Source organism: Copadichromis virginalis, linkage group LG1, assembly GCF_057382275.1.
Source record: "Copadichromis virginalis isolate Kocher_CV1m ecotype Utaka linkage group LG1, C_Virginalis_male_GT1.1, whole genome shotgun sequence".
Classification (NCBI taxonomy): Eukaryota; Metazoa; Chordata; class Actinopteri; order Cichliformes; family Cichlidae; genus Copadichromis; species Copadichromis virginalis.
In genome coordinates, this window is record NC_140618.1 from 37178349 (window position 1) to 37203600 (window position 25252).

A 25252-nucleotide genomic window follows, 5' to 3' on the forward strand; every position below is an offset into this window, starting at 1 on the left:
CATGGCACAATATCCTGCAGGAAGCAGCTATCAGAAGGGATGGATATGAAAGGAGAATAGTATTTATGTAGGCTGTGGTGTTTGATTGATTTAATTGGTAAAAAGGAGCCCGAAGTGTGTAAAGACAATGTCCTCCACACCGTTACAGCACCTGATCCACTGATACAAGAAGGAGTCGTGTTTTCATTTGTTTACATCAAATTCTGACCTCATCATCCAGATGTTGCAGCACAAATTGAGACACATCAGGTGGATGATCATTTTTCCAACCATTTATCTTCCGATGTTTGGCGATGCCATGTAAATTGCAGCCTCAGCTCCCTGTTCTGATAGGAAACAACCACACCGGGGACTGTTTCTAACAGCACATCTGCTCTAAGGGCTGACATGTACATTCAGAGCTACCCTTTCCATCAGTGTGAAACAGTTTTCCACTGACCTCTGACATCATGGTGTGTGGGGATGTGTACATTAATGCATAGAGGAAACTTGTAAATAAATAATCTGCATTTGAATCCTGACAGACACTAACAAATGTTGTTTGTAGACCACTTACAGAAAACATGAGGGCAAAGGAAACTGCACGTGTTGAGCTCATCAGCTGAACTAGCTGTGGTTTAAAGAGGCTTCCTGCAGTGATGCTGTTAGTTTGTGCAGCGCTTACAAACATCGGAACCAATCAAATCAGACGTCCCTTTAAGGGACTTGTCTCTTTACAGAGTACAGTTATATTGGTTTCAAGCGAGCGTGTGTTCGACTGTAAGTGTGAGGTACACCACACTGCTGCCATCTGGTGGCAGGAGCAGAAACGCCAGGACAACATTAATACTTAATGCACAGTATAGAGTTTTATTGTTTATATTAAATCAGAAAGAAAAGCACTATAACGTATGATACAAACCAATAAAATTTTATATCTTAGGGAAAAACAAAAACTCAAATGACATTACAAAAAATAGTAACACTAGTGGACAAAAAACATTCTTTAAATAACAGAACTGTACATTTTCATACGCAACTAAAAAACAAAAAACAAAAAAACAGAAAAAAGTAAGACACCAAAAAGAAACGAATTAAATAGTGATGGAAAAGAACCACAGGCAGTCAGTACCAAACAGAGCTAAAGCTAAAGTCAGCTGACGCGGGAGGAAGGACGTAAGGCAGCAGGAAACAGGCTGGGACGCGGGGAGGATTAGAGCGAAGAGAGGAGAAACTGCTGTGTGGTTCCTTCACTCACCGTCTTTACAGAGTTAACAAGAGAGAGCAAGTAGCTGAATATAAACTCTTTAGAAAACAACCTCAGTGTAACCCCAGCACCCCCCCTTCATTTTCATTTTGACAAATATAATGACACTGAATCTCTTTGACACACAGACAGAAGCCACAGTCCACACAGTGCAGGACACCTCCAGGTTCCTTTGCATCAATCACTGTAAACTCTCACGAGAGTCGGCACGCACCGTGGACGCCGGACGGATGTAATATCGCAATTTGTAGGAAACTCGAGCCCGCCCATCGACTCAACCGGCGAGCCTTGTTACACTGCATAAAGTCCAAGTTGCACCTGTTCTACAGGTTTCTGAAACTCTTTGAAAAGTTGCATAGGTAAACGAGCAGGCAGCAAACGACAGCCTTCGATTTGACTACAACAAACACTAGAGGGCACCGAATGACTTTGATTCATTACATAATCATCTGCAAATCTGAAAAACTTTTCACCCAGGAAACAAAAACTCATCTCGCATCAAAATTAAACTCGTGGTGCTTTTCTGCAACAACTGCATGTGTGCTATAGAAAGTCTTCAGTGATGGCTTCATTCTGTTTCTTTGGGTTTGCAGGTTTAAACAAAGAATCTACACAATGAGAATCAATTAGTGCAAAAGAGGTTAAATGCAACGTTACACCATGTCCGGAGTCCACGTGATCGAGAGCCCCCTGAACGACTCAGCAGCTTCAGCCACAGAGTGCTGGTGGAGGGAGGGGAGCTATGTACTGCTACAGAAGACAAACACGTAATTAACCCAGTAGCACAGCGCATGCCCCGCCCCCTTTTTTCTTGTCTTTTTTTTAAAAAAAGCGCCATTACAAGTCGGTACAAAATGTAAAATAAAATCATATGCAGTGAACGTACACATGAGCAAAAATGTGTCAGGTTCCTTTGAAGCGGATTCGGCCCAGAGCTGTGCGAGCTGTGCCAGACAGAAGTGCCAGGCCGCTCACGTGTGACGCAGGAAAGATCCATCAAAAATGCAAATAAACAAAACGTCTCAGAATCTGACTTCTCCGATAGAAAATTCACAAATCTAAACTTTTTAGTAGCAATATCAAAATGTCCTCTTTGTAAACAGTTTGCCCTTTTTGTCGAGTGGGTAAATACATTCTAGTCACACTGATGCTGAGGCTTGTATACGAGTGTGTAAGCGTGTATTCACAAATCTGTGGCAAACATCTCAAAATCATCTGATGCTCAAATCCCTGTGAGCTGCACTTCTGTTGTTCAAGCAGCCACGGCTGACTTCACTGCAGAACAAAGTCGTGCAGGTGTTCGACTTCATCGCAGCTCCACTCGTACGTTTGAAGAAACGTAAATTGCGTGCTGGCGTTCGCGTCGCCTTTTGGAGCAGCGGCGGGGTTGCTATGGTGCGTAACCATGGTGATTGGCGCAGAGTGGGGTGGGGGTAGGGTGTTGTGAGCTGGTGATGAGTGAAAGGACGGGAGCACTCGAGCTCCTGTCGGACGTCCTCGAGGTTTTGAGTGTGGAGACGGGAGGGGCTGTGTGTGTGAGTGTGTGTGTTAGGGCGGGGGGGCTCAAGCGTGCATGAGGGGAACGTTGCTCAGAGCAGGCATAAACAGTGTCTGTTCACAAGTCTCCTTCTTCCGAAGTGGGCATGACCGTGTGGGCGTGTTTCACATTTCATGAATCTTAGTGGCAGTGGATGCATGCACAGTGGCCCTACATGGATTGTTTGCATGCAGATTCAGATTTGTACACTATACACTGCAAATCTGTGTGTGTGTGTGTGAGTGTGTTTCTTTAGACATGTGGTGCTCTTCACATTCAGAGTCTGTCACTGCGGAAAGTATCCTCCACAGACGGGTCCGGCAGCACCATGTCGGGATCACTGAGCATGCTCAGTCCGTCCAGGCTGAGGGGCTCGATGCGCAGCTCGTCCTCCAACGGGAAGCCTACCTCTGAGTCAAAACATTCGGGCACCGTGGAGAGCGCACTGCTGATGTCCTTGGACAGACTGGGGTTGGAGTCATCTGAGAGAGAGAAGCAGGTAACGCCCAATGATCTTTTTGCTTAGACCAAAAAGAAATTAAAAAAAAGCACAAGAGCAGCACAGGTAAAAGTCACGTACATGAAAGTGAGTTCATCTCCCTTCAGTGAGAAACGTCAGCACGGCGCTCTCCTATTCTTTGCTTTCAATGAACACTGAAAATTCGAGGTCGCAGCTGCGTGACATTTACTAATGTCACTGCAGTTCAGCACAATCACTGCAGCTGTCTGAGGCTGCGCCGCATTAGCTCAACATCCACCAGCTCTCTGCAACACGGCAAACATCATAATACACAACATCCTGTGAAACAGGTGATTTCTAACACCCATAACTGCACAGGCCAGTGGCTCATGTTAGCAAGCCAGAGACAGGTTAACAGATGGGAGGGGCTCCGTGATCCACCGAAAGCAGTAAAGACAGATGGAAAACGGGAGGTGCAGTAAAACAACTTGTGACCAGCAGAGGAGCTCTCAGCTGGACCGTCCTGACAGACGAAGCTAGCTCTGCTAACGTGAATGAGCCAGATGTTGACTTTGTTTGAAAACAGTAGCACCAAAATGTGGCACCGCATCCAATCGAACAGCAGGCAGCCTGGTGAGGACTCCCTGTGCCAAAGTCACTGACTGCTGTTAACTCAAACTAACAGCAACAGCAACAAAAGTAAGACTAATAACAATGTGACATCATAGCAAACAGTAAGGGTGACAAAAACAGGGCTGTGTAACTGGCTCAGATTCCTGCACCAGGATATCCAAACAGTCCAGCGTGTCAGGAAAACACCGACTGTTCGGTTTGTTTTACATACTCGCATGTTTATTTTTTTTAATCCAGACATGACAGCGGCTCTCTCCCCGTCAGACTCACCAGTCAGTATGATGTTGGGCAGTCCTCCGCTGCAGTTTGAGTACAACATATTGGACCTCATGTGCATCTGGTCCTGCAGGCTGCTGTGGCTGCCACCCATCCCTGACTGAGCAGCCTGCGAGTAATAGAGGGAGGCGGACGACGGATCGAAGCAAGACCCCCCTGCTGTGGAGCTCATTGTGTTTTCCAACAGACCAAACTGATCCAACTAGCAGGCAGAAGGTGGAGAGAAAAACAGAAAGAATCAAGGAGCTGAGATGGTGTCACATTCACCCTGGCAGACTGTACCATGTAGCACGTTTTCTCAGCACAAGAAAAACGTCACATCCTCCTGATCTGTCCTGTCAACACTGCACTCACTTTACTGTTGGTTTGATCTTTGTTTGAGGTTTCACACATACAGTCTGCAGGATTTTGTTTAGGAAAAATGTTCCCAGAAGATATTTCAATCTTTTAACAATTACAGACACTGGAATCTGTGTGTCAATAACCAAACACTCGAGGTTCTCATAGCACATCTGCAGGTTTAACAGTGGTCACCTGATAGGGGACCATCTTGTTCTGGCGATTACAGAACTGCGGCTCCATGAACGGGTCGCTGAAGAGAGCTGCCAAATTGTTGGGCTATCAGGGAGAAAACATTACAATGAGAAGGAAATCAGTTCATTTCATTCGTGATGACGTGTGCTGCCAAAACATATCAGACTTTATTATTATTACCGTATTTTCACAACCATAAGGCGCACTTAAAAGTCTTAGATTTTCTTCAAAAAGTGCAGCGCGCCCTATAGCGCAGTGCGCCCTGTGTGTTGTAAGGAGGACGTAGTAGAGAACACCATGAGAACGCTAAAGGGTGAAGTGTGTGCGTTGACTTTATTGCACATACCTGTATAAAAGAACAGGTATGTGCGTTATGCAGGACATCGTTGTTTTAACAACCCTGAAAATGGCAAAGAGACACGCTTACGAAGCACAGTTTAAACTGAAGGCCATCAGCTACGCGGAGGAACATGGAAATCGAGCAGCGGCGAGAGAATTTAAGATTAATGAATCGATGGTTCGCAAGTGGAGGAAGCTGGAAAACAAGCTCCGGCAGGTCAAGAAAACGCAGCTGAGTTTCCGCGGACATAAGGCGATCATCGAGCAAAGAACGAGCGGGAGAAGCGTTTCGACGGTCACCATTCGGCTAAAAGCAGTTTCACTTTCACTTTTTATGAAACGGTGCCATTTTTCCCTCCGGACCAGGACTACGGTAGCGCAGCAACTTCCAGCGGATTATAAGGAAAAGCTGGCCATCTTCCGCTCCTACTGCAGCAAACACATCGGCGACAAACACATCCAGCGATGGATGACCGATGGAGACCACAGTTTAACCAAGAGTGGAAACCAGCGCCGGGCGAGTTACGCCACAATTTGCCAATGGATTGTAGATGCTTGGGCTAACATGTCTGCTGGCACTGTTGTTCGAGCTTTCGCAAAAGCCGGCATCATTTCCGAGGAGCCGCACGGCACAGAAAGTGACTCTGACAGTGAAGAAAGTGAACCTGGCATGTTTGATGGAGATTTAGCGCAGCTGTTCAATTCAGACACAGAGGATGAGGACTTCGATGGGTTTGATTGATGATAAAAATGTGAGTACCAAACTTTGTTTTGCTCCTGCTTTATTTTTAAATACGCACACTTGTATGCTTGTGTGTTGTTGATGATGACGATTACTGGTAATAAAAATGTGAGTAAGGTACCGAACTCAGGTTTGCTCCCGCTTTATTTTTAAATACGCATACGGTACTTGTATGCGCCCTATGATCCAGTGCGCCTTATGTGTGTGTTAAATACAGTAATGGCACACATAACTGAGACTGCGCCTTTTAGCACAGTGCGTCTTATGGTCGTGAAAATACGGTACATATAATGTTGCTTCAGTCACTTTAACCGTAACCACAGGAAAGGACAAAAAGCTAAAACAGAATGAAACTAAAGGAGGCTTTGTGTGTCTGCTTCTGAACACATCTGCATAAAAATGATCGCATATGAAGTGCTGACTGACAAATCCAACTACAGCCTCAGTGTTGCACTGGCTTGTTTGTTGTTCAGACTCCATAATAAGATATAAAGGCTCAGCCTTGTCTGTTACAGTTCAAATGCTGAAGCAAAAATGTATGAAAATCAATAATACGCTGCAAACACTGTTGTTTAGTGACATGACTGTGTGTCCCCGCGTGTGCATGCTAACCATTCTGCACACACACAGACACACACAGACAGACAAAGACGCTCTTCACTCACTTGGCTCATGTTGAAGTCTAGTGGAATGCTCTGAAGCGGAGAGACGGGCTGCTGCTGCTGCTGCTGGCGTTGGCGGCCCTGGTCCACTACATGCTGGGGTTGTTGGTAGAGCGGATAGGGTGGCGGAGGCTCCCTTGGCATATTGCTGGTATCCAAAGCAACTCCCTATCCACAACAGAGAAACCCAGCAGGAGTCACTAAAGTCCAATAAAGACCTGAAGCTAATTCAGTCTGACTGTAGTGTCATTACTTCATTACTCTGAACAATGACACCAGCGTGTTTTCTGCAATGTAAATGAGTAACTTGGAGGAAATGCTTTGCTTTGTTATGCGTACGTTGAATTTTGGATCCTTCTTTGTGACAGCAGTCGTTCACACAGTGAAATAACTCCTTTTTCTGGTGTTTCCCTCTAGTCAGGGGAAACCTGTGTGTGAGGTGAGTGTACCTGCGTGATGGGGGACAGCGAGGGCGACATGGTCGGAGACAGCTGCTTGGCCAGACCCCTGCGCTGCTCGGCCCCAGGAGACAGGGTGAGGGGGCTGATGGGAGCTGGCCTTCGCCGGGGGGAGTTGCTGGACAGGCGCAGGGACGAGTTGATGGAGGGATTGCTGAGCGAAGACTGCAGCTGACAGTTGTTGAGGGAAGCCTGGATTGAAGGGTTGCTCAAAGAGGAGGAGAGACCTGCAGGGAGAGAAAGCACAGCAACACAGGGACTCAATCACACGAGCTTCAGACCCAGCACGGTGTAAACGAGGAGAGTATGTGGTACTGCTGATGTACTTTTTTCCAGAATACTCTCCAGGCCCCGACTCACAACACTAGACTTTATTGTGTGACTGGGAAGGGAGAGAAAGATGGCGAGCAGAGGAAAGGAAAATGAGAGGACAGAGGGAAACTGAGGGGAAAGAAAAGGGCTGTTTGTAGCGAACCGAAAGAGGGTCAAAGTTTCTCTGTCACTTTGGTGTTCGGCCAAGCTGAACTGTATCCGACATGGGAGCCCAAACACACACGCGCACACGCAACATACACAGACATTTATGGGCGTGACCAGGCAGCAGAGTTCACAGTGGGAGCTCTGAGACAGAGAGAGCCTTTAATGAGTTACTAACAACGTATGGCTGGCAGAGACATGGAGCTGGAGCTCGCTCAAAGTGCCGGAGCTCGGCTTCCTAAGTTAAAGGGACAGTTCGAGCCCCAAATTCATGTATTTTCCCCATCAGCACTGTTATTCACCTGTCCAGACTGTTTCAGCGTAAAGTCCTAAAAGTCAAAGAAAAATCTATCAAAAGCACGTGTTACTCACTCCAAGTATGCCACAACTAAATGTTGCAAGGACAAGTGGAAGCAGCAGTGTTGTGTTAAACTGAGCTCCCACAGAATCACTGCTGTGATGTGTTTTATGAATAATTCAGGCAGACTCACATCTTTGGTCTTGGATCAGTCACAGCTCAATATTATTGGAACGTCCCAGACATGTTTGAGGTGTGCGGGCCAGAGATTGTCCGCGGTGATGTCATGTGATGAAAGGGGGGGCACTTTGAGTTTGCGCTATCAGGCAAGAGGAGCAACAGAAGGGGAGGCAGGCACCCATGTATCTGTGAGGTTTCCCCTGGTGTGTGTGTCCTGTGTTTGTGTGTAAACAAGTATTTGTTTGTAATTTACTCATTTCCACGTGGTCAAAATGAGTCTTTATCACATGTGGACTGTTGATTCAGCACCATGGCTACGACAGGCGCAAGAGAGGCACAGGTGCTCCACAGTGACCACAACTGCACAAACAGCTGCTAATTTGTGATTATTTTTGTTTTTTTTACAGAAATAAAGCTTTGTATTTTTTTAAATAAACTCCCATAATGACTTGCATATTAAAAAAAACTTTGTTTTTTTTTTGTTTTTTATTGGGGAGTGACGGTAACGGTGTTCTGGGAATCCATCCTACCTGAAAAAACATCCTACCCAATGTTTCTGCGCAGAAGCGGCGCATGCGCACAACACCAACGCTGAATTAACTTCTTTTTCTCTCACCCATCCGGAATACTTCTTAAGGTTATGGTTAGGGTTATGGGTGGGGGTAGGGTTAGGTTTAGTCGCAAGTCACCGTCAAATTATAACATGTCTTGTGTAGTTGTTCTGTTGTGTAGTCGTTTTGTTTTGTGTGTCAGTGAGGGCACTAATGAATGTCACAAAGGCACATTTGCAATGTAAACACTGTCACTAAGTAGAAAACCAGCGGAGTGATACACCTCCTGTCGTCAGGCCTGCAGGTTCATCCCTGTGCTGTTCTGTCTTTTGGTGGACAAACTTTTTTTTTTTTTTTACTGACACACATCATTTGTGGGGCATCTTATTGTGACACCTGATTGTTCTCTCACTTTAGTTTTAGTAATACTTTTAAATGGTTGTAGAAAATGAAAAACCAGCAGGTGTATTGGCTGCATTTTTAGATAAATAGTTGTATATGTTTACAAAATATACAATTTATATTTACCCAGCATGTCTGTGTTTTTTTACAGTAAAAAATACTACTAAGATTTTAAGTTCTTTGTGTGATTTCAGATCAGTAATAGAACTATTAATAGTAATAGTAATACTAATGCAGTATGTCAGTAAAAAAACAACAACATGCTGTTGAGCTGAAAGAATGAAACCAAACCAGGCAAAGGGGAACAATAAAATGAAACAATCTGAGGGTGAAATACAAATGTAAACTCAAAAGGAGTCAAAAATGGCCGGTTGTATTTCAGACCTCAGAGGGTTCATCCAACAAATCATGAAAAATTAGGTTTAAATTTTTGTTCACGACAGTGCAGATTTCTGACATTTTGTGTAATTTAACATGTAACAATGTGACTGTTTTCTGACAAAAAACAGTGTGAAACTTAAGTCAGACTTGTGTTTGTAAATGAACCGCCCCATGTTGTGTAGCTTTTTATATTTATTGGGCTGCATATTTATTTATTATACAGGTTATACGGTACATAACATCAAAACTCACATGTTTTATGTAACTAAAGTGTGTAATTATGTGGGCTACATACAATAATTAAGTTGTAGACTATATTTATATGAAAAACATGTATTCTTACTGTATTTGAATCATTTTAACCATATTTAACCACCTGCATATGTGTTTGGGGGGAAAAAAGGGCTTTGATTTTGCCACCCCATTTGATTTCTTTGTCACCCTCATGCCACCCTAAGAAAATTTCTCTAGATCCGCCCCTGCACACACACACACACACACACACACACACACACACACACACACACACACACACACAACCTTGTGAGTTGCCGATGCCCAGGTGCATCATTGCAGCTGGCAGGTTTCCGGTGCTGCTGCCCCCGCTGATGTTGGGGTACCCGATGTTGTCGTCAGGGTCCAGCGGCGTGGAGAGCGGGGAGGGAAACTGCAGGTTGCTGAGGTCTGGCAGGGAGCCCCCGGTACTCAACGAGCCCTGGTAGTGGGACAGCCCGGGGTTCTGCTCTGGAGACGGGAATATGCTGTAGGAAAGGCAGACAGAACACTGATTCAACACTGCGCCGCTGACCACAAACCATTCGGATTAAAGTAACGAACGCGACTAATTGAAAAGCACTCTCTTCTGTTCCCCACCCACTCTCTGCTTCTTCAATTATTTCCAAATAATAGCATATGGGCAGCAACTGTGCCTCGTCTGTCCCCAGACTATAAAGCAAATGATCGCCTCCATAAACAGAGCAGCTCGGCACCTGGTACTCAGTGTTCTCCCTTTCTTATTTCCATGTTCAACTGGGGCAAGTCTATGAACGCTCTGCAGAAGCTGTTACTGCATTCTGTATCATGAAAAGAGAAGATATAGGTCAGAGCTGTCTCACACGGTACCACAAGGCTGCTGCTAATACATTCCTGGCAAAAATGGAGATTCACGACACCGGAGGTCGTTTGTGGTGGAAGGAAAATAGTGTCAACAAAACATGGTTAAACAATGCCAACGGCATGTGATTGTCGTAACAACACTCTTCCTCTTACTTCTAAAGGTTAAAGGTGTAAAGGACGTCCTGTTTGAAGCAGTGGGAATGCGTGGCATTTCATTTCTAGCATTCCTTTGTTTCCTTAGATCAGCTGCAGTTGTTACTGCCCATGGAAAACACCCACAGCAGGTCAGTTATGACCACAGGGAAACAGCAGAAAACACACACAGTGACCCTGCTCAGACTCACTTGATTCCAGGCACTTCACAGGATTTAGGCCTTGAGGCCAGAGACTGGACCTGAAACAGAAACAGGAAAACTATGATACACGCAAAACATAACTGAGACATAAAGCAACGAAAACCCTGAACATGCATTTACACTTCTTGAAACAACAATTCTGCATTTTGATTTTATGCTAAAATTATTTCAAGGTTGCATCAAAGACAACCTAGTGTGCTAAAAAAAGGCAACGCAACAGCAGCCAGTGACTGCAGTCAGGGCTAGGCCATGCGGTGCGTTTGACTGAGCATGAAAGATCAGCAATTAGGCAACATTTAAAATGTTAACAACATGGAGATGTTGGAGCCTCCCGTTCATGTCAGAGCATGTTCACAGCATTTACAGCTTCAATTAGAGGTTGAAACAGAACTGCCATGAGAGAGAGGAAGAGGAGAAAAAGTCCTGCAGCGGTGTCAAGATGTGCTAAACTGTGGCTTCTTTACTTCCCAGCCACTCAAAGGGAGCATCAAACCATTTATAGGCTGCACTTGACGAGCAGCGATGAAGAACTTTGTTTAGAAACTGCATCTTGGAAATGATGAACACTTAAACACGCATCCATGTGCACAAGTTAAAAACATGAACACTACCGCCAGGCAGCAGAAAAAGCTCGCCATTATTTCACTTTTCTACTACCGCTTATTGCTCGTGCACATGTTGCTATTCCAGAGAAATGATTTCAACAAACACTTAGAGAATAAAAGCAGTAAAATAAGGATCGCTCAGGCATCAAAACCAGAGCATCTGTGCTGAGAGCGGCTCTTTGCATCAGCACAGCGTATTCATCCAATAATGAGCAGAAATCCCCCTGAATACCAAGAATTGAGCAAAAAGAATGGGGACATTAATCACTGAGCAATGGGTGGTCATAACATTTGAGAATGCTGTGATCAGACAGACAGTGTTCTGACTGAAGGTCCACGTTTAAAACACACACAGTGTGCAAAAGTAAATGTCACGCATGCAACTGTGTTATGTGCAAATGTGCAGCTGGTGACTCGAGGGGTTAGAAAGACCACCATACTCTCTGTGTATTTAAATCATTTCTTGTTCCTTTGTGAATTTCAACATTCCCGATTCCGTATATTTGCCTCTCACATTTCTGGCTGCTAACGATCAGACAGGAAGGACTGGTTTGACCTGCAGTCTCTCCTGAGCCACGACAGGAATCCACGGTGTCACGATCACCTACGCTGCCACAGACAAATGCTGTTGGTCCCATTTTCAAGTTTGTTTCTATCAGCATAGAAAGAATGCAACCAGATGTGCAGGGATGAAGCCAGCCTGTGGTCAGTGATGTAAAAAGAGAGCAAACTTCTCACCTTCTTGGCCTGCCACAGCTGCTTGGGTAGAGGCTTACTGACACCTATGAGGTTCTCCTCGTTAGGGATGGTGGGGAAGGAGAAGACTGCAGAGAGAAAGGCGCACGTTCATTCACACGTTTCCTAATGTCAAGTATAATATGGTGCAATGTGGTGCAACTCACCGTCTCCTGAGCCGTCCACCTCGGCCTCATTTACACTCGCTGCACACCAGCCTCCATCAGAAGCAAACAACCAGGAAGCAGAGTGCGAGTGGCGTGATCGACGAAGAAAGACACAGAAAACAAAGGCGGAGGAACGTTAGAGGATATTCTATATTAACCAGCTGTTTGAATAATCCCAGCACGCCTGATGCTCTCATTAGCCTCTCTGACAGTAACAGGCCCTCTGGCATTCTGCAATTACTGTGCAGTTTCAACAACAACAGCTGGGCATCTGGCATCGTGTTATTAATCAGAGAGGGCGAAGAAAAGTTGGGAGACGACTGTTGTTTTCTCATGCCTCAAAGATGCTTTCTACTCCTCCAGACTTAACAGCAGATCCACATGCCTGTGTCTCGTCCACCCAGCGTTTCTCTTTTCTCTGCCCAAGTCATCGTGTGGGCAACACCACTTCCTGTGAAACACTTCTGTTGCTTATTAGGAAAATAGTTTTTGTTTCTCTCGTTTTCTCCTTCAGAGCTCATCATGCATCAAACTTGAGTTTAGGTCATTTTTTTACGACTGCTATTATAGAAGTTTAAGGGCTGAAAATCTGGAATTCATGTCAATGCTACTTTGGCACAGACACTTCCCAAATTGAAGCCGGCTCGCCCCGGCAGGCTTATGCCCCCCACTACACCAGAGCAACTGCTCAGGCAGAGCTCAAGCAACACAATCAAAAGCCCAAGGCACTGACTTTGCCTCCAAACTGCACCAGCTTCCAATGGGATGCACTGGTCTAATACATGGAGGCAGCATCTGAAATCCACAGAACACAAAGGCTCCACAAACCTGTGACCACAGGTTAGAAGTGCTCAATCATCCAGGTAAGTACTAAGATCATCGGGCCAACTGCTCTTGGTGCAACCTAGGTCTCGGCTGAAGACCAGAGGAGACCGTGCCTTTGCCGTTGCTGCACCCAGGCTATGGAATACTCTCCCTCTTCATATTCGCGCATCAGATTCCATTCAGTCTTTTAAATCACGTTTAAAAACGTATTTGTTTGATCTGGCATTTAAGGCGAATTAGGGTAATTTACATCTGGCTCTGTATTTAGATTATGTAATTATCTTATTTTATATATTTGTAATTTATATTTTATTGTGATTTTATTTGTACTGCGATTTTAATGGAAAGCACTTTGGTGTACTTCGGTCTTAAAAATGTGCTATATAAATAAATTTTGATTGATTGATTGAAGTAAATCCCTAAACGTTGATTCTGTTCATCTGGACATAGTGGGAGTGGGAGAAGTGTTTGTCACTCATCTTTCACCGTCTTATAATGCTGTGATTGCAGCCCAGCTCTCTGTGAATGGTACTCATGGACGTTGATCGGTGGTTGTTGATCAATGGCTATAATAATCTGCATATTAATGATCAAGGAACTGACCTCCATCGTTCCCTCAGTGGTGCTACTTTCAGTCATTGTGCAAATGTAGTGTTTATCATGTTGGGGAAACCTGCAGTCAGCTGAGACTGAAGAAGTCACCTGATGATGACGAAACGTTTCTCCCACTGAAAGCGTCCAGAATCAACCTTTGGAACAAGTCAGAAGTGTTTTGGTTTCATTGGATTTAGACCATATCAGTGCATGTAGTGTGAAGCATAAATCCAATAAAACCTTTAAAGTATAATTGTAATTTGCTTTGAGGACAGATGTTTCCAAAGACTTTTCAGGATCTCCACAGCCCGACTCCTTCCGTGCTCTCATTCTCTCTGAGGCCCATTCAAATTCAGAGACAGCATTCAGATGGAGCAATGAGACAAGACAAGCGTCTGGCATCGCTACATTTCCCCTTTAAAGGTTGTCGAGTCCTCGTAGCTCAATGCTGCAACTAGGACGGAAACAGGACAACTGGCATGGAAAATGGTTGGGCTGGTGTCCCTGGCTCGGATCAGGCCGTGCAATGCTCTCAGTATGGGTGTTGTAAATGCTCAGGATTAAGAAAAAACACTAGTGTCTACTGCCACAGCATAGCAGCAATCAGAGCCCTGTCAGCTGCACAGACTGCTCCTTTTCTACTGACAACAACAGAAACGAAATCTCACGATTAGAGACTGCAGCTGAACTGATCTGTCCAAAGTGTTTCCACCTATTCCTCCAGTGTGACTCATAGCTGTAATTTCTAGTTAGATGCTTCTTTAATCAGCCAGGGCTTAACACCACTCTAAGTCCGCCGAAGCCTTGAGAGGTGTCAACGAGTCCCTGGAGCCTCACAGCTCTGTGCGCTTGTGCAGGAGGCCGTGACACCAGGCTGCTCCATCTCAAGGCCTCTTTCAGAGGAAACGACACAGAGCCTGTGGGTCATGTGCAACATGTATTTTACATTTACAACAGGCTGTGAGCGCAGACTGCACTGTGCATAGTCCCCCGCAGACTTCTTAGTTCATGTTGGAGAAACAGAATTAGCTCTTTGCAGATACAGTTAATGATTTATCAGTTTGACATAAATGCACCGAATAAAGTTTAACTACTTAAACTATTGTCAACGGACATTATCATAATTACACATTCATTTATAGACATAAATCCTTCAGTGGTTTGAGCCTCTTAACAATTCCAATAATGGGAGACTAAAGAAACCTTATGGATTCTGACTGATGGAGTCTCGAGCTGCAGCTCCTCTAATGGCCAAATGAGGCTTTAATGTTAAGGTTTCATTTTAAAATACCTCTTTTTTTTTTCATTATTTAAAAAAATAAATAAATTAGCGCTTAGTTATTTTGGTCTTCTTGGGTAATTTCTCCCTTCATAGCACACCTGTTTGGATTTTGTTTAAGTACGGGGTGTGCTGACAGCTGTAGTCCCATAGCTGCATGCTGGGCCTCACCTCCATTAACTGGAGTCGCTGAACTGGACCTCTGGGGTGCCGTTTGTGCATTTTGGAGCACGTTAACAGACGAGCAAATGTTACAGCTGAAATGCAGCACAGACCATCCAAGAAGTCTGTGCTTCAGGTTTGGTGCGTAAGGCTGTAATATTTTACTCAGTGTGCTGTGTGTCCACTTCATGGATGGAGTTTGCTAACAACAGTTGGTAACTCAGTACTCCACCCACTGATCAACGGCCAATATGCTATAAACACAAAAACTAATGGGTCACAGTGGCTACGTCCATCTAGGATCCACGGGTAGCCTCTCCCATCAGTGCATGCGAGCTGGAACTAACATACAGGCAAAAGCAACCCTGTGTGCATAAATGAAGCTCTTTCTTGGGTTAGATCTTGAGGCAATATCCTGTTTGAATGTGTTGTCTAAACAGAAGGAGTAGGAATCCACTGCAGGAGCACTTCTGTTCCACACTTCATCAGCACTGAGATAACAAAGAAGCACAAAGTGAAGGACTAACGAGTGCAGAGAAGAGGACGATCAGCTCTTTGACTCTGAGTCGACTCTCTCTCTTTGGCTCAGCTACAGACGTATAAACAGACTGTTTTAAACCACAAAGGGCTGATGGTGAGTTGTGTAACTGAGCCTAGAGTGGCTTACTGGCCTGAAATGCAGCTGGTTGGACTGTGTTCTCTGTTAATAAATGACCAGGGGAACAGAAACACAAACATCATAAACTAGCATGATTACAATGAAATGAGCCCAGTATAGGAGCGGTCTGCTTACTCTATATGACTAAAACACATCAGCTCTGTATTGCAGTGATCCAGCTTTCTACTCTGAAGTGTAACACATTGGCGAAGTTTTTGAGGCTAAATCCACGAGTGGGTTGTAATTAGTCTCGCTGGACTGTTTCCTGGCCTTTTGGTGGAGCGTTTCACACTGTTATTCCTCAGATTCTTTCATGTGATGGTTCCTGTTAGATTTAGGACCTGATTAAGTGGCTCAGGGCAGAATAAAAACCTCTGTTGGCACCAAAAAGCAGGCACACAAACAGGTTAGCGATGGAACCTGCTGATTAATTCAGCTTGGACTTTCTGACTTGCTCAGATTTGCAGGAGGACGAGGTCACTGCTGCTGTTTGTGGCATCATTTAGCCCCGTGTCCGTCATTGCAGCAATCATTGTTAGAACAAGCACAAGGCTGTAAGATCCATTCCTTCAGTCTTTAACGACTGCTCCCTCTGAACCAAGCCCTGCATATTTCTGCTCCTCAACACTGCTGTTTTAATGCATCCGAGCTGATTTGAAAGGTCAGAGAGAGGGGACGCATATAGGCAACAGTGTGTACTTCTCAAGTCATTTAAACACAGTCGGTCAGAATCTGACTAATGCTCTGTGTTTTTCTACACATCCGACAGGTCAGCTGTTAAAGACAGATTCCAGGTTTACATCCCGCCCTCTGGTTGGGAATATAAAGCAGCCTCACTCTGGATGAATCCTGCACTCCATCTCAGCTGTCGGGATTTGGAGAACAGCATTTCTCAGTGGCTGACAGAAGATTTTACCCAAAAACACAGCGATTCTCCTTCTGCCCCCTCTCCTCAGTCGTTAGTTTTGTCCCCCTGTTATGCACAGCTCATGGTAGCTCGTGTTGCTCATTACTGAAATGACTCGGTCACGTCTTTTCTCATAAATTGGTGATTTACTCTTAGATCACCTGCAAAACCTTCCACTTCCTGTGGCACTTTTCAGCTGTTGTGGGATTATGCTAATCCGGCCTGCTTAGCAGCGCTGTGTTAGACGTTAATTCACAAATTCTGCTTGAACTAAAATTAGCTGGTGGGGCAGACCGTGGCTTCAAATGAGCCTGAGTATGTGTTTTAAGACACAAAGCTGGGAAGTTTAAAGATGTTCAAACAGAGAGTTTAACAAATGTATTAGTCCAGGTTTACACCACAGGTACCGTAACATAACAGTACTGCTAATCAACAAAACCATTTTTATGTTTGTGTCATGGTTAAACCATCTGCATGTGCAAGTTCTTTAATCAAAATGATATTTTAATACTAGAATATAATGTTGTTAAACATGTGTATTGAGTTAAGGAAATTATTTTGTTTTAAACATATTTTCCAAAAGCGTGTTTTCCTATTTTTACAACAGACGGTCTCATAAATTTGTTAAGCACTGTACTTCCATATCACACCTGTGCAACCAAATGCAACACCATCTTGTTTGCTTGTAGCTTAAAGTGAATCGGGTGACTCACTCTGCACAGAAGTTACAAACTCACGGTGAAGCACAGACGCACAAAACCCACGGAGTGAAGAGGCGACATTTTCTGGTTTGTTTGCGTCTCTCTTCAGGCAAACTGAGGCCTGATGATGTCAGGTTCTTTGATGGCCAATAAGAGCAAAGTAACTGCTGTGAACATAGGTAATATTTACAGGAATAAGACCACTTTAAACTCCAAATGTCTTTTTAATTTTGCAACTTAAAGGCATGTCTTAATGATGGAGATGAATTGCAGGTCTTCTTAAGTCAAATTCTAACTTACAACACTAAACACTGTCAAAAGGGACGCATAGAAAGTGCTCTCTGAATGAGTGTGCGTATGATACTCTCACCATTGCGCTGTGGGGGTCCTCTACCCATCTGCTGGTGCATGCCAAATGGGTCCTGAGGGTTTGGGTTCATAGCACTTGTATGAAGAGCAGAGTCTGAGTTGGTTCTGTGTAGGAGGAAGAGGAGGAGGAAGAAATTATGGTGTGTATTCCAGCACCCTGGACAGAGGCAGAAGGTTTCTGAGGGCTGTAAGGTCAGTGAATCATTCCTGCTCTGGCTGCACATGGGCCACATTCATCTGCAGGCTCCCGCTGACCTTACACATAAGCACCCTCACAGCACTCAGCTCAATCTTTAGCAGGACATCGTAACATAATCACCTTAAACCCTGAACGAGACACAGGGAACTCCATGCAATGGTTAAGATTAATATGAATGTTATAACAATCCAATTTCATCTGATTATTTGATTTGAAGCTGCGCTTTTCTTGGCGGTAGATGCCCAATCCAACATTTCACACACATATGTTCACCTTTCACTTGAAGCAATCTCTGAACATACACACACGAGCCAGCCCACACACAGCATCTTTGTCTTGCAGCGCTTCAGCTGAGAGCTTTCTTTAGTGCGCTCCATTAAGCCTAAATAGCTGCTTTTGTGCACCACAATGTAGAAAAGTGTTGTAATCACACTTATACTGTGAATGTGTGTGTGAATGGGTGGGTGACTGGATGTGTAGAGCGCTTTGGGGTCATTAGGGACTAGTAAAGCGTTATACAAATACAGGCCATTTACCATTTATACTTGATCCAGTTTAAGCTTTTAAAGCTGCCAGATTTTATTCCAAGTCTGCTTTGTACCATCCATTACTGTAGGCTGAGGCAGGCGAGTACGTTTGATTATTGAGCACATCGAAATGAAGCTAATGCATCTACACACTTTGGCTGTAAATATAAATCTGTGCTGTGGTTTGAAATAAAATAACAGAGACACATCAAAATGACCATTTTCTTCACTGTGCCAATTACAATGATGACTAGGGCTGGGCGATACATCGAGTTTTTCAATACATCGATATATTTTTATACGAGATAAGAGATGTGACAATATCGTTTATATCGATAGCGTCTATGTCACGTTATGATTATAAGTTTGCTTCTTGTCCACTTTTGTCTCTATGCTGCGTTACTCCGCCTCCCCCATCGCTTCACCTGCAGGCAACGACTAGATGGACACGCAGCTATCAAAGAGGAGCTGGTCGGTAAAAACAAAACATTTGGAAATTACTGCTTTAGTCCTGGCAGCGTTAATCTCATTAAAATGACGTTAACGTGGCAAATCTCCGTTAACGAGTTACCGCGGATCGCCCCGTGCGTGGGGCTGCACGGCGGCAATGCTTTAACGCGCTAACGCCATGCAGCCCCACGCACAGGGGCTGCATGCCCTAAAGTCCTTTAATTTTCTCAAAAATTGACAGCGCGCCTTATGTATGAATTCTGGTTGTGCTCACTGATATTGAACCGATTTTCTGTGGTACATGGCGCTCAAAATTCTGTGAAAAATGTTTTAGTACGACTTTGCTAAGCTACAAGGCCGCACCGCTTGATGGATTGTCGGAGCATTACGGCTATCGTAGGCAGGAGCCTCGCGGAGTGATAGTACTGTGCTTCAACGTAATATTACCGTACTGTGTGTGTATAAGGACCATAAATGGCACCTGTTCAGAGACACGGTTACAAAGAGGATTTCAAACTCCAGGCTGTCAGTCACGCAGTAGAAGTTGGGAACAGAGCAGCTGTGAAATCTGTCTTTGTTATTATGCTCAGCGTCTGTTAGTTTACATTTTGACTGCACAATTGTGAGCTTTTTGTTATGCACAAAAACAACATTGGTTTATTTTATTTATGGAGCATTATTATTAAATGCTGATAATTTATTTCTGAGTAATTTTTGCACGTACATCTGCGCTGTATGTTAATAAAAGTGTCTGTGTGAGATCTGGGACACAGCTTTGACTAAGAGCTCTCTCTTTGTTCTTACTTTATGGCTTTAAGAAATATGGAGAGATATATATCGTATATCACCATCGAGATATGAATTTTGGGTCATATCGCCCAGTCCTAATGATCACTGACTTTATGGTAAATGGCCTGTATTTGTATAGCACTTTACTAGTCCCTAAGGACCCCAAAGTGCTTTACACATCCAGTCATCCACCCATTCACACACACATTCACATTACACACAGTAATACATTCTAAGTTAGGAAATAGCCTTTAAACAACAGTTAAACAAGCACAGGGTGGAGACTCTGTGATCTGCCCCAATTCATAGCAAACAGGTGCATTTACAAACATTTTGATTGCAAATTTAGAAAAAAATAAAACAAAACATTGAATTATCTTCAAAGCATTTAAAATTCAGACATGTCATTTTCATTTTTCCCCTGTTGTAGGAGATCCAGACTTCTGCACTCAGTACTCATCAAATGTGGTCGTGTGTTCAGTCTTTAAGTCAGATTTAAACCCTTTCACAGCTGACGTTATTACAGTTAACTGACTCATTGAAGCTGCCTTTTACTTACAAAATTAAAATAAAATCAAAGTATTGAGTAAGTGTCCTCATTTTTATACGTTAAAAAACAAACTTCAACGTCCTTGCTACTGTGATATTTGCAATTTATTTCCATATTTGGCGGTCAACTGCAGCAACCAAGTGTTCATTCATAGACTGAGAGTGTGTCACAGTCTGGACAACCATTTTTATTCACAAGGCAATCGCACAAATCTCATAATGGGAGGCAACCTGTCTCCAAACAATCGTGATCCAGCTTCAGCTGGTTACAGTTATTCTCAGACTGGTGAAGGTGTGCAAAAAAACTGCCATCTCATTTACAAATGCAGACGGATTGCCAACACGTCGTGATCAATCTGCCAAAAAACCCCAAAGAAAAACAAGTTGATTGACTGATTGATCCAATTTAATGTTGTTGTCATAGTAACAGAAACACCGTTTTCTGATAATCCGCTGGTGCAAACCTAAAAATGTGTATTTTAGACAAACTATTCTCCGTGGTGATGACCTGGAGGCTGATACTCAAAGTTGGTTATGGAAAAATATCATGCTGAATGAAGATGAGAACGCCACATTGGAGATGGTATAAAATTGATCTGGTGCCATTTTACGAGTGTATGTGCGCAGATATTTCATATATCCCATCCAGTCTGTACCTCGAGAGCTGCAATTCGGTGTTTCACAGAAGCCAACGGTCACAGCGAGGTAATACTTGTAGAAAGCACTCAAGCACTTTGCAATGTGTGCCATTTTATTCTTTTCTACATATTCCACTTGTGTGTTTTTAATCCTGTTCTCTTATAATAAGAAATCCAATCAGACAAACAGTAAAGAAGAATGGTGCTAAGGAAGCCGCTGCTCCCCGCAACAATCGAGTACAGTGCAGCTGTTGGTTTGTTATTGCTTTGGTCACATTGTGTTGGTCCAGAGCTGTGAAAGAGATTAAGATCAGACCACATTTTATGAGTAATCAATGCAGAACTCGCTTTAATTCCAACATGTTCTCAACCTTTTCCTGCAACTGCCGCCAACACAAACTGACTCCAGAAAAATCAGAGAACCCAAAGACAATACAACATTTCAGAGATGATGTAAAAAGGCTGAGAGTCAGAAAATGTGAGTAAGGGACCTTGATGTTAGACTGCAAAGAGTCCTAAAGCTGGTTAGTGAGTACCTAATGTTACAGACTGAAAACAGGAGTGGAAAGCTACAAAGAAATGAGTGATAAGACTCTGGAGCTGAGACTCGGGTCCTCTATTCCAGTGCTTCAAAGGAAGAAAGAAGAAGGGGATTATTGAGATGTTACAAATCAGGCAGAGATTTACAACAGATAGAAACCAGGACACGATGTAGACAAGACGGATTGCAAAAAGACAAAGAACAGAATTGTTTGCCACTGTAAGCGAGGGATAAGGCAGGCCGAGTGAAAGAGGGGAAAAAGACTGAGAAAGAGAGGGATGGGGTCAAGGGGTCACCTGTTGAGTTGTGATATTAATCTAAACCCCGGCCGTTTTTCCTCAGTCCATGGCTGCTGTTCCCTTCGAAGACAGACAGAGGAAAAGCATGACAGACACATTTAATGGGTAAAAGCAGAGACCCCTGGCTCCAGCCTTAAAGTTCTGCAAGAGGAGAAAATATCCCTGTAAAAAATGTGACATATTTGCATTGGCATACACATGGAAAGAAGAAAGACCTCGGAAAACACTCAAGACCCAGCACAAAAGTCCTTTATTTCGGAGGAAAATGGAAAGAGGGGATAAATTCAAAACAGGCTGAAGACTGATGGGAAGGAAAAATGAAGACAAAGACAAGAAGCAAGCTAGGTTTATAAACCTCTCACACGTGCAACCAGCACTCTGAGGAAACGACGAGAAACAGAGTCGTCAAAGCCTGAAACGATGGAGTGGGAACGCTGACTGAGTAGATTTTGTCCTAAAGCGCTCATCAAAAAGGGTCCTGACTTCTACGTAAAAGGAAGTAGTAACAGTTTGTTTTTCTCCAACTGGCACAGCTACTCTTCTAAAAATACTAAACTGTGATGGAAAGAACTAAAAACTAAAAATAAATAAATAATAAACTAGACCACCCTCTCTCCAGTCATGCTGGCTGGGATGTTTGTGGAATGCTTTCTTAGCGTTATATAGTGGTGCAACGGATCACGGTTGATCCGTAATCCGAACCGATCCCACTCCACGGTTCGGCATGCACGTGATCCGAAGATTCGAAAAAGAAGAAAGAAAAAAATGTGTATGGTGGTCAGTCTGTCAAGCGGTAGAGTGGAGGAGCAGAGGAGTTTGCGGTATTTAAGCAGCCCTTTGCTGCCCAGTCCGACCGGGCTAAAGCTATTACAGAAGCTATTGGGGTGTTTAGCTGCAGACGGGAGGCCGTATTCTGTTGTGCAAAACAAGGGGTTTAAACTGTGATGAACGTGCTTGAGCCATGCTATGATATCCTGTTGTGCGTCCACTTCAGTGACAAGATCGCTCCAAGCATGTGTGAGCAGGAAAAGTTTAAAGTTATGGCTGAACTGTCACAGACATCTTCTGCTGCCCTAACTACAAATGGGTGGACCTCCAGGGCAACGGAAAGCTACGTGACCTTTATTATATCGTTGTTATATCACAGCGGAGTGGTAGATACAAAGCCCTGCCCTATAGATTACATAAGATTAGATGAAACTTTATTTATCCCTCGGGTGGGTTCCTCCAGGAAATTCTGCAACAGAAGTTGCAGAATGTGAGCAGAAATATACCATATTTACACATATATAAATACAGAGAATACAAAGGGGATAAATAGTATAAACAGGAATAAGAATAAGAATACAAGGGATCGGCACATTTCAAGTATTGTGAGTCTATTACACCGTTGGATATTAACAAAAACTATTGCACAGTGAAAAGGCACTACAGCTTACTTGTTCCCCCCTCCTCTGTCCCCGTTTCCCCTCCCAGTTTGATGGCGTGTGGGACAAAGGAGTTTTTAAGTCTGCTGGTTCTTGACTTTGGGAGAAGCAACCTGTCACTGAACAGACTCCTCTGGTTGTTTATGACCGTGTGCAGAGGATGCCCAGCATGGTCCATAATGTCCATATTGCACCTTAATTTATTTTTATATAAGTGCGTGGAATGAGTCTTGAATTTAATGTTTTTTAATAGGCAAAAAATACTTAAATGAGTAAATGGCGAGTCAAATTTTTGTCTTTTTTTTTTTCTCATTTTTGCTGATCCGAAAATTGATCTGATCCGTGAGATATTTGATCTGTTGCACCACTAGCGTTATATATTAACAACATGCTCCTGTTTTTCAGCTGCCATCAAAGAAATAGTTGGAAAACCAAAAATCAAAGCAACCAGAAACACAATGACGTCAGGCACTTTGTTAACAAGCTGTTTAGCCACATCTTCACTTTCAGTACAGGGAGACAGAATTTAACTGCCCGACGTGTGAGCCTGGGTTCGAACCTGCTGGGCAGTGAATCTCTGAGTGGACTTTGTCTGTGTGAAGGCTAACGTTTCCTCTCACTGTCCAAGTTAGGCTTAAGATATAGCTGAGAGCCCGCTGTGACTTTTTTCTCTGAGGAATTCGACCTCTGCTACTGTGGCTACATAACAATCAGTTCTCAGAACTGACATAATGTGGGCTGGTTCTCAAAGGGCACCAGTGCAGACCTGTGACAACACTGACTGGGTTCCCTACGTGACGTCTCAAGCCGACTGTCTTGGTGTTTTAAAAGTGGATATTAAAAAAAATCCAGGGTGGATCTGACTGGAAACCAGTGGAGCACACTGCAAAGCTAGCATTGCTCCAAAGCTAGCAAGCTGCCCATCCTCTTTCCAACTTTAATGTGGGCAATAACTTCAAAGTGAACATTACAATATGTTCAGTGAGACTTTTTGGTGGCAATACTATGTCAATGCAGGGACATCAAATATCGATTTTATTAAATACATGAAAATACTTTGGGAGCACTACAAACAAGAGCAGGGCTCGCAAAATTTCAAAATCCCTGGTAGCCCTTCGGGCAGGGACTCTTCAGTTTTTGGTAGCCCAAAATACATTTAAGTAGCCCGAATAAAAAAAAGAGAGCAATTTTTTGATTAATGTTTTGTTTCCGTTACAATATTATACTTTAATGTATAATATTGTAACGGAAACAAAACATTAATCAAAAAATTGTTGAAACACAAATTACAACATTATATAAAAATTACAATCATCAACTCAAATACTTGGTTCTAATTGAACAGAAATTTCTATGAACTTGTAAGAACTGTGTAGGACATGAATCAGTCTGTGTCAGATCCTGAATTTGAAATTTCCACTGAAGTCACGGGTAAGAGACAAGTGGAACCAAGATCTAGGCCATTTGTTTTTTGAAGTTTGCAAAGACTGCTAAATTTTGCCAGTGGTAGTTCACTCTTTGCAACATAGTATGCTGTTCTAAACAGATTTTTCAGGTTTATTTTTAGTATGTTATTTGCAATTGGTGTTTGTTCTGGGAAAGATATTGCAAACTGAGCAATAATGCATTACTTGCATTTCTCATGGGTTCTAATGGGGGCCTTTCTTAAAATGACTGGTCCCAGTAACAAAGGCGCTTGTCGACTCAGAAATCGAATAAAACCAACAACACACCCGGCAGAACATTATGTTATTTACACGGGTGCACATAAGTGGTCTGCATGTGCGCATTCGCTGTCAAAATAAAAGACGCGCACCAGATAAGAAGTTGCAACGCGCGTTTGCGTCCATATAAAAAGCACTGTTGTTGTCCGCTAGAGTGGGATTTTCACGGCACATTCTGCACCACATCTCTGTGCGTTCATCATTTGTTTGAAGCCAGCTCACCTCCTGCAACCACTTTTCCGAGAATACATGCTTCTTTTGTGGTTCGGACTCTTTCTGACATTTGTTTGGAGGTGGAGGAAAACCAAAGTAATTGCTTAAAGGAGCTTCTTCGACATCTTTAAGAGTTCTAAACAAATGTCTGTCCTCCTCCAGAAAATCCTATGTACGCAAACACGCGTTGCAACTTCTTATCTTGTGCGCGTTTTTTATTTTGACAGCGAATGAGCACCTGCGGAC

At 43.6% G+C, this 25252-nt stretch overlaps 1 protein-coding gene across 2 annotated transcripts in view; it reads right to left on the reverse strand.

Annotated features, from left to right (window-relative positions):
• Positions 1 to 826: 826 nt before the first annotated feature.
• Positions 827 to 25252, reverse strand: part of crtc3 (CREB regulated transcription coactivator 3) — a 46582-nt gene continuing 22156 nt past the window's right edge. Inside the window, exons 5-15 of one of the 2 annotated variants that reach the window (XM_085461252.1) lie at positions 21640 to 21702; positions 17652 to 17755; positions 12156 to 12194; positions 11992 to 12077; positions 10637 to 10686; positions 9717 to 9937; positions 6879 to 7114; positions 6433 to 6597; positions 4687 to 4770; positions 4147 to 4354; positions 827 to 3265 (exon numbers count right to left, since the gene is read on the reverse strand). In XM_085461252.1, the coding sequence (XP_085317378.1) occupies positions 3060 to 3265; positions 4147 to 4354; positions 4687 to 4770; positions 6433 to 6597; positions 6879 to 7114; positions 9717 to 9937; positions 10637 to 10686; positions 11992 to 12077; positions 12156 to 12194; positions 17652 to 17755; positions 21640 to 21702 (1462 nt within the window). In that variant the 3' untranslated portion in view covers positions 827 to 3059. The remainder of the gene's footprint in view (positions 3266 to 4146; positions 4355 to 4686; positions 4771 to 6432; positions 6598 to 6878; positions 7115 to 9716; positions 9938 to 10636; positions 10687 to 11991; positions 12078 to 12155; positions 12195 to 17651; positions 17756 to 21639; positions 21703 to 25252) is intronic. The other variant, XM_085461258.1, reaches the window with a different exon arrangement.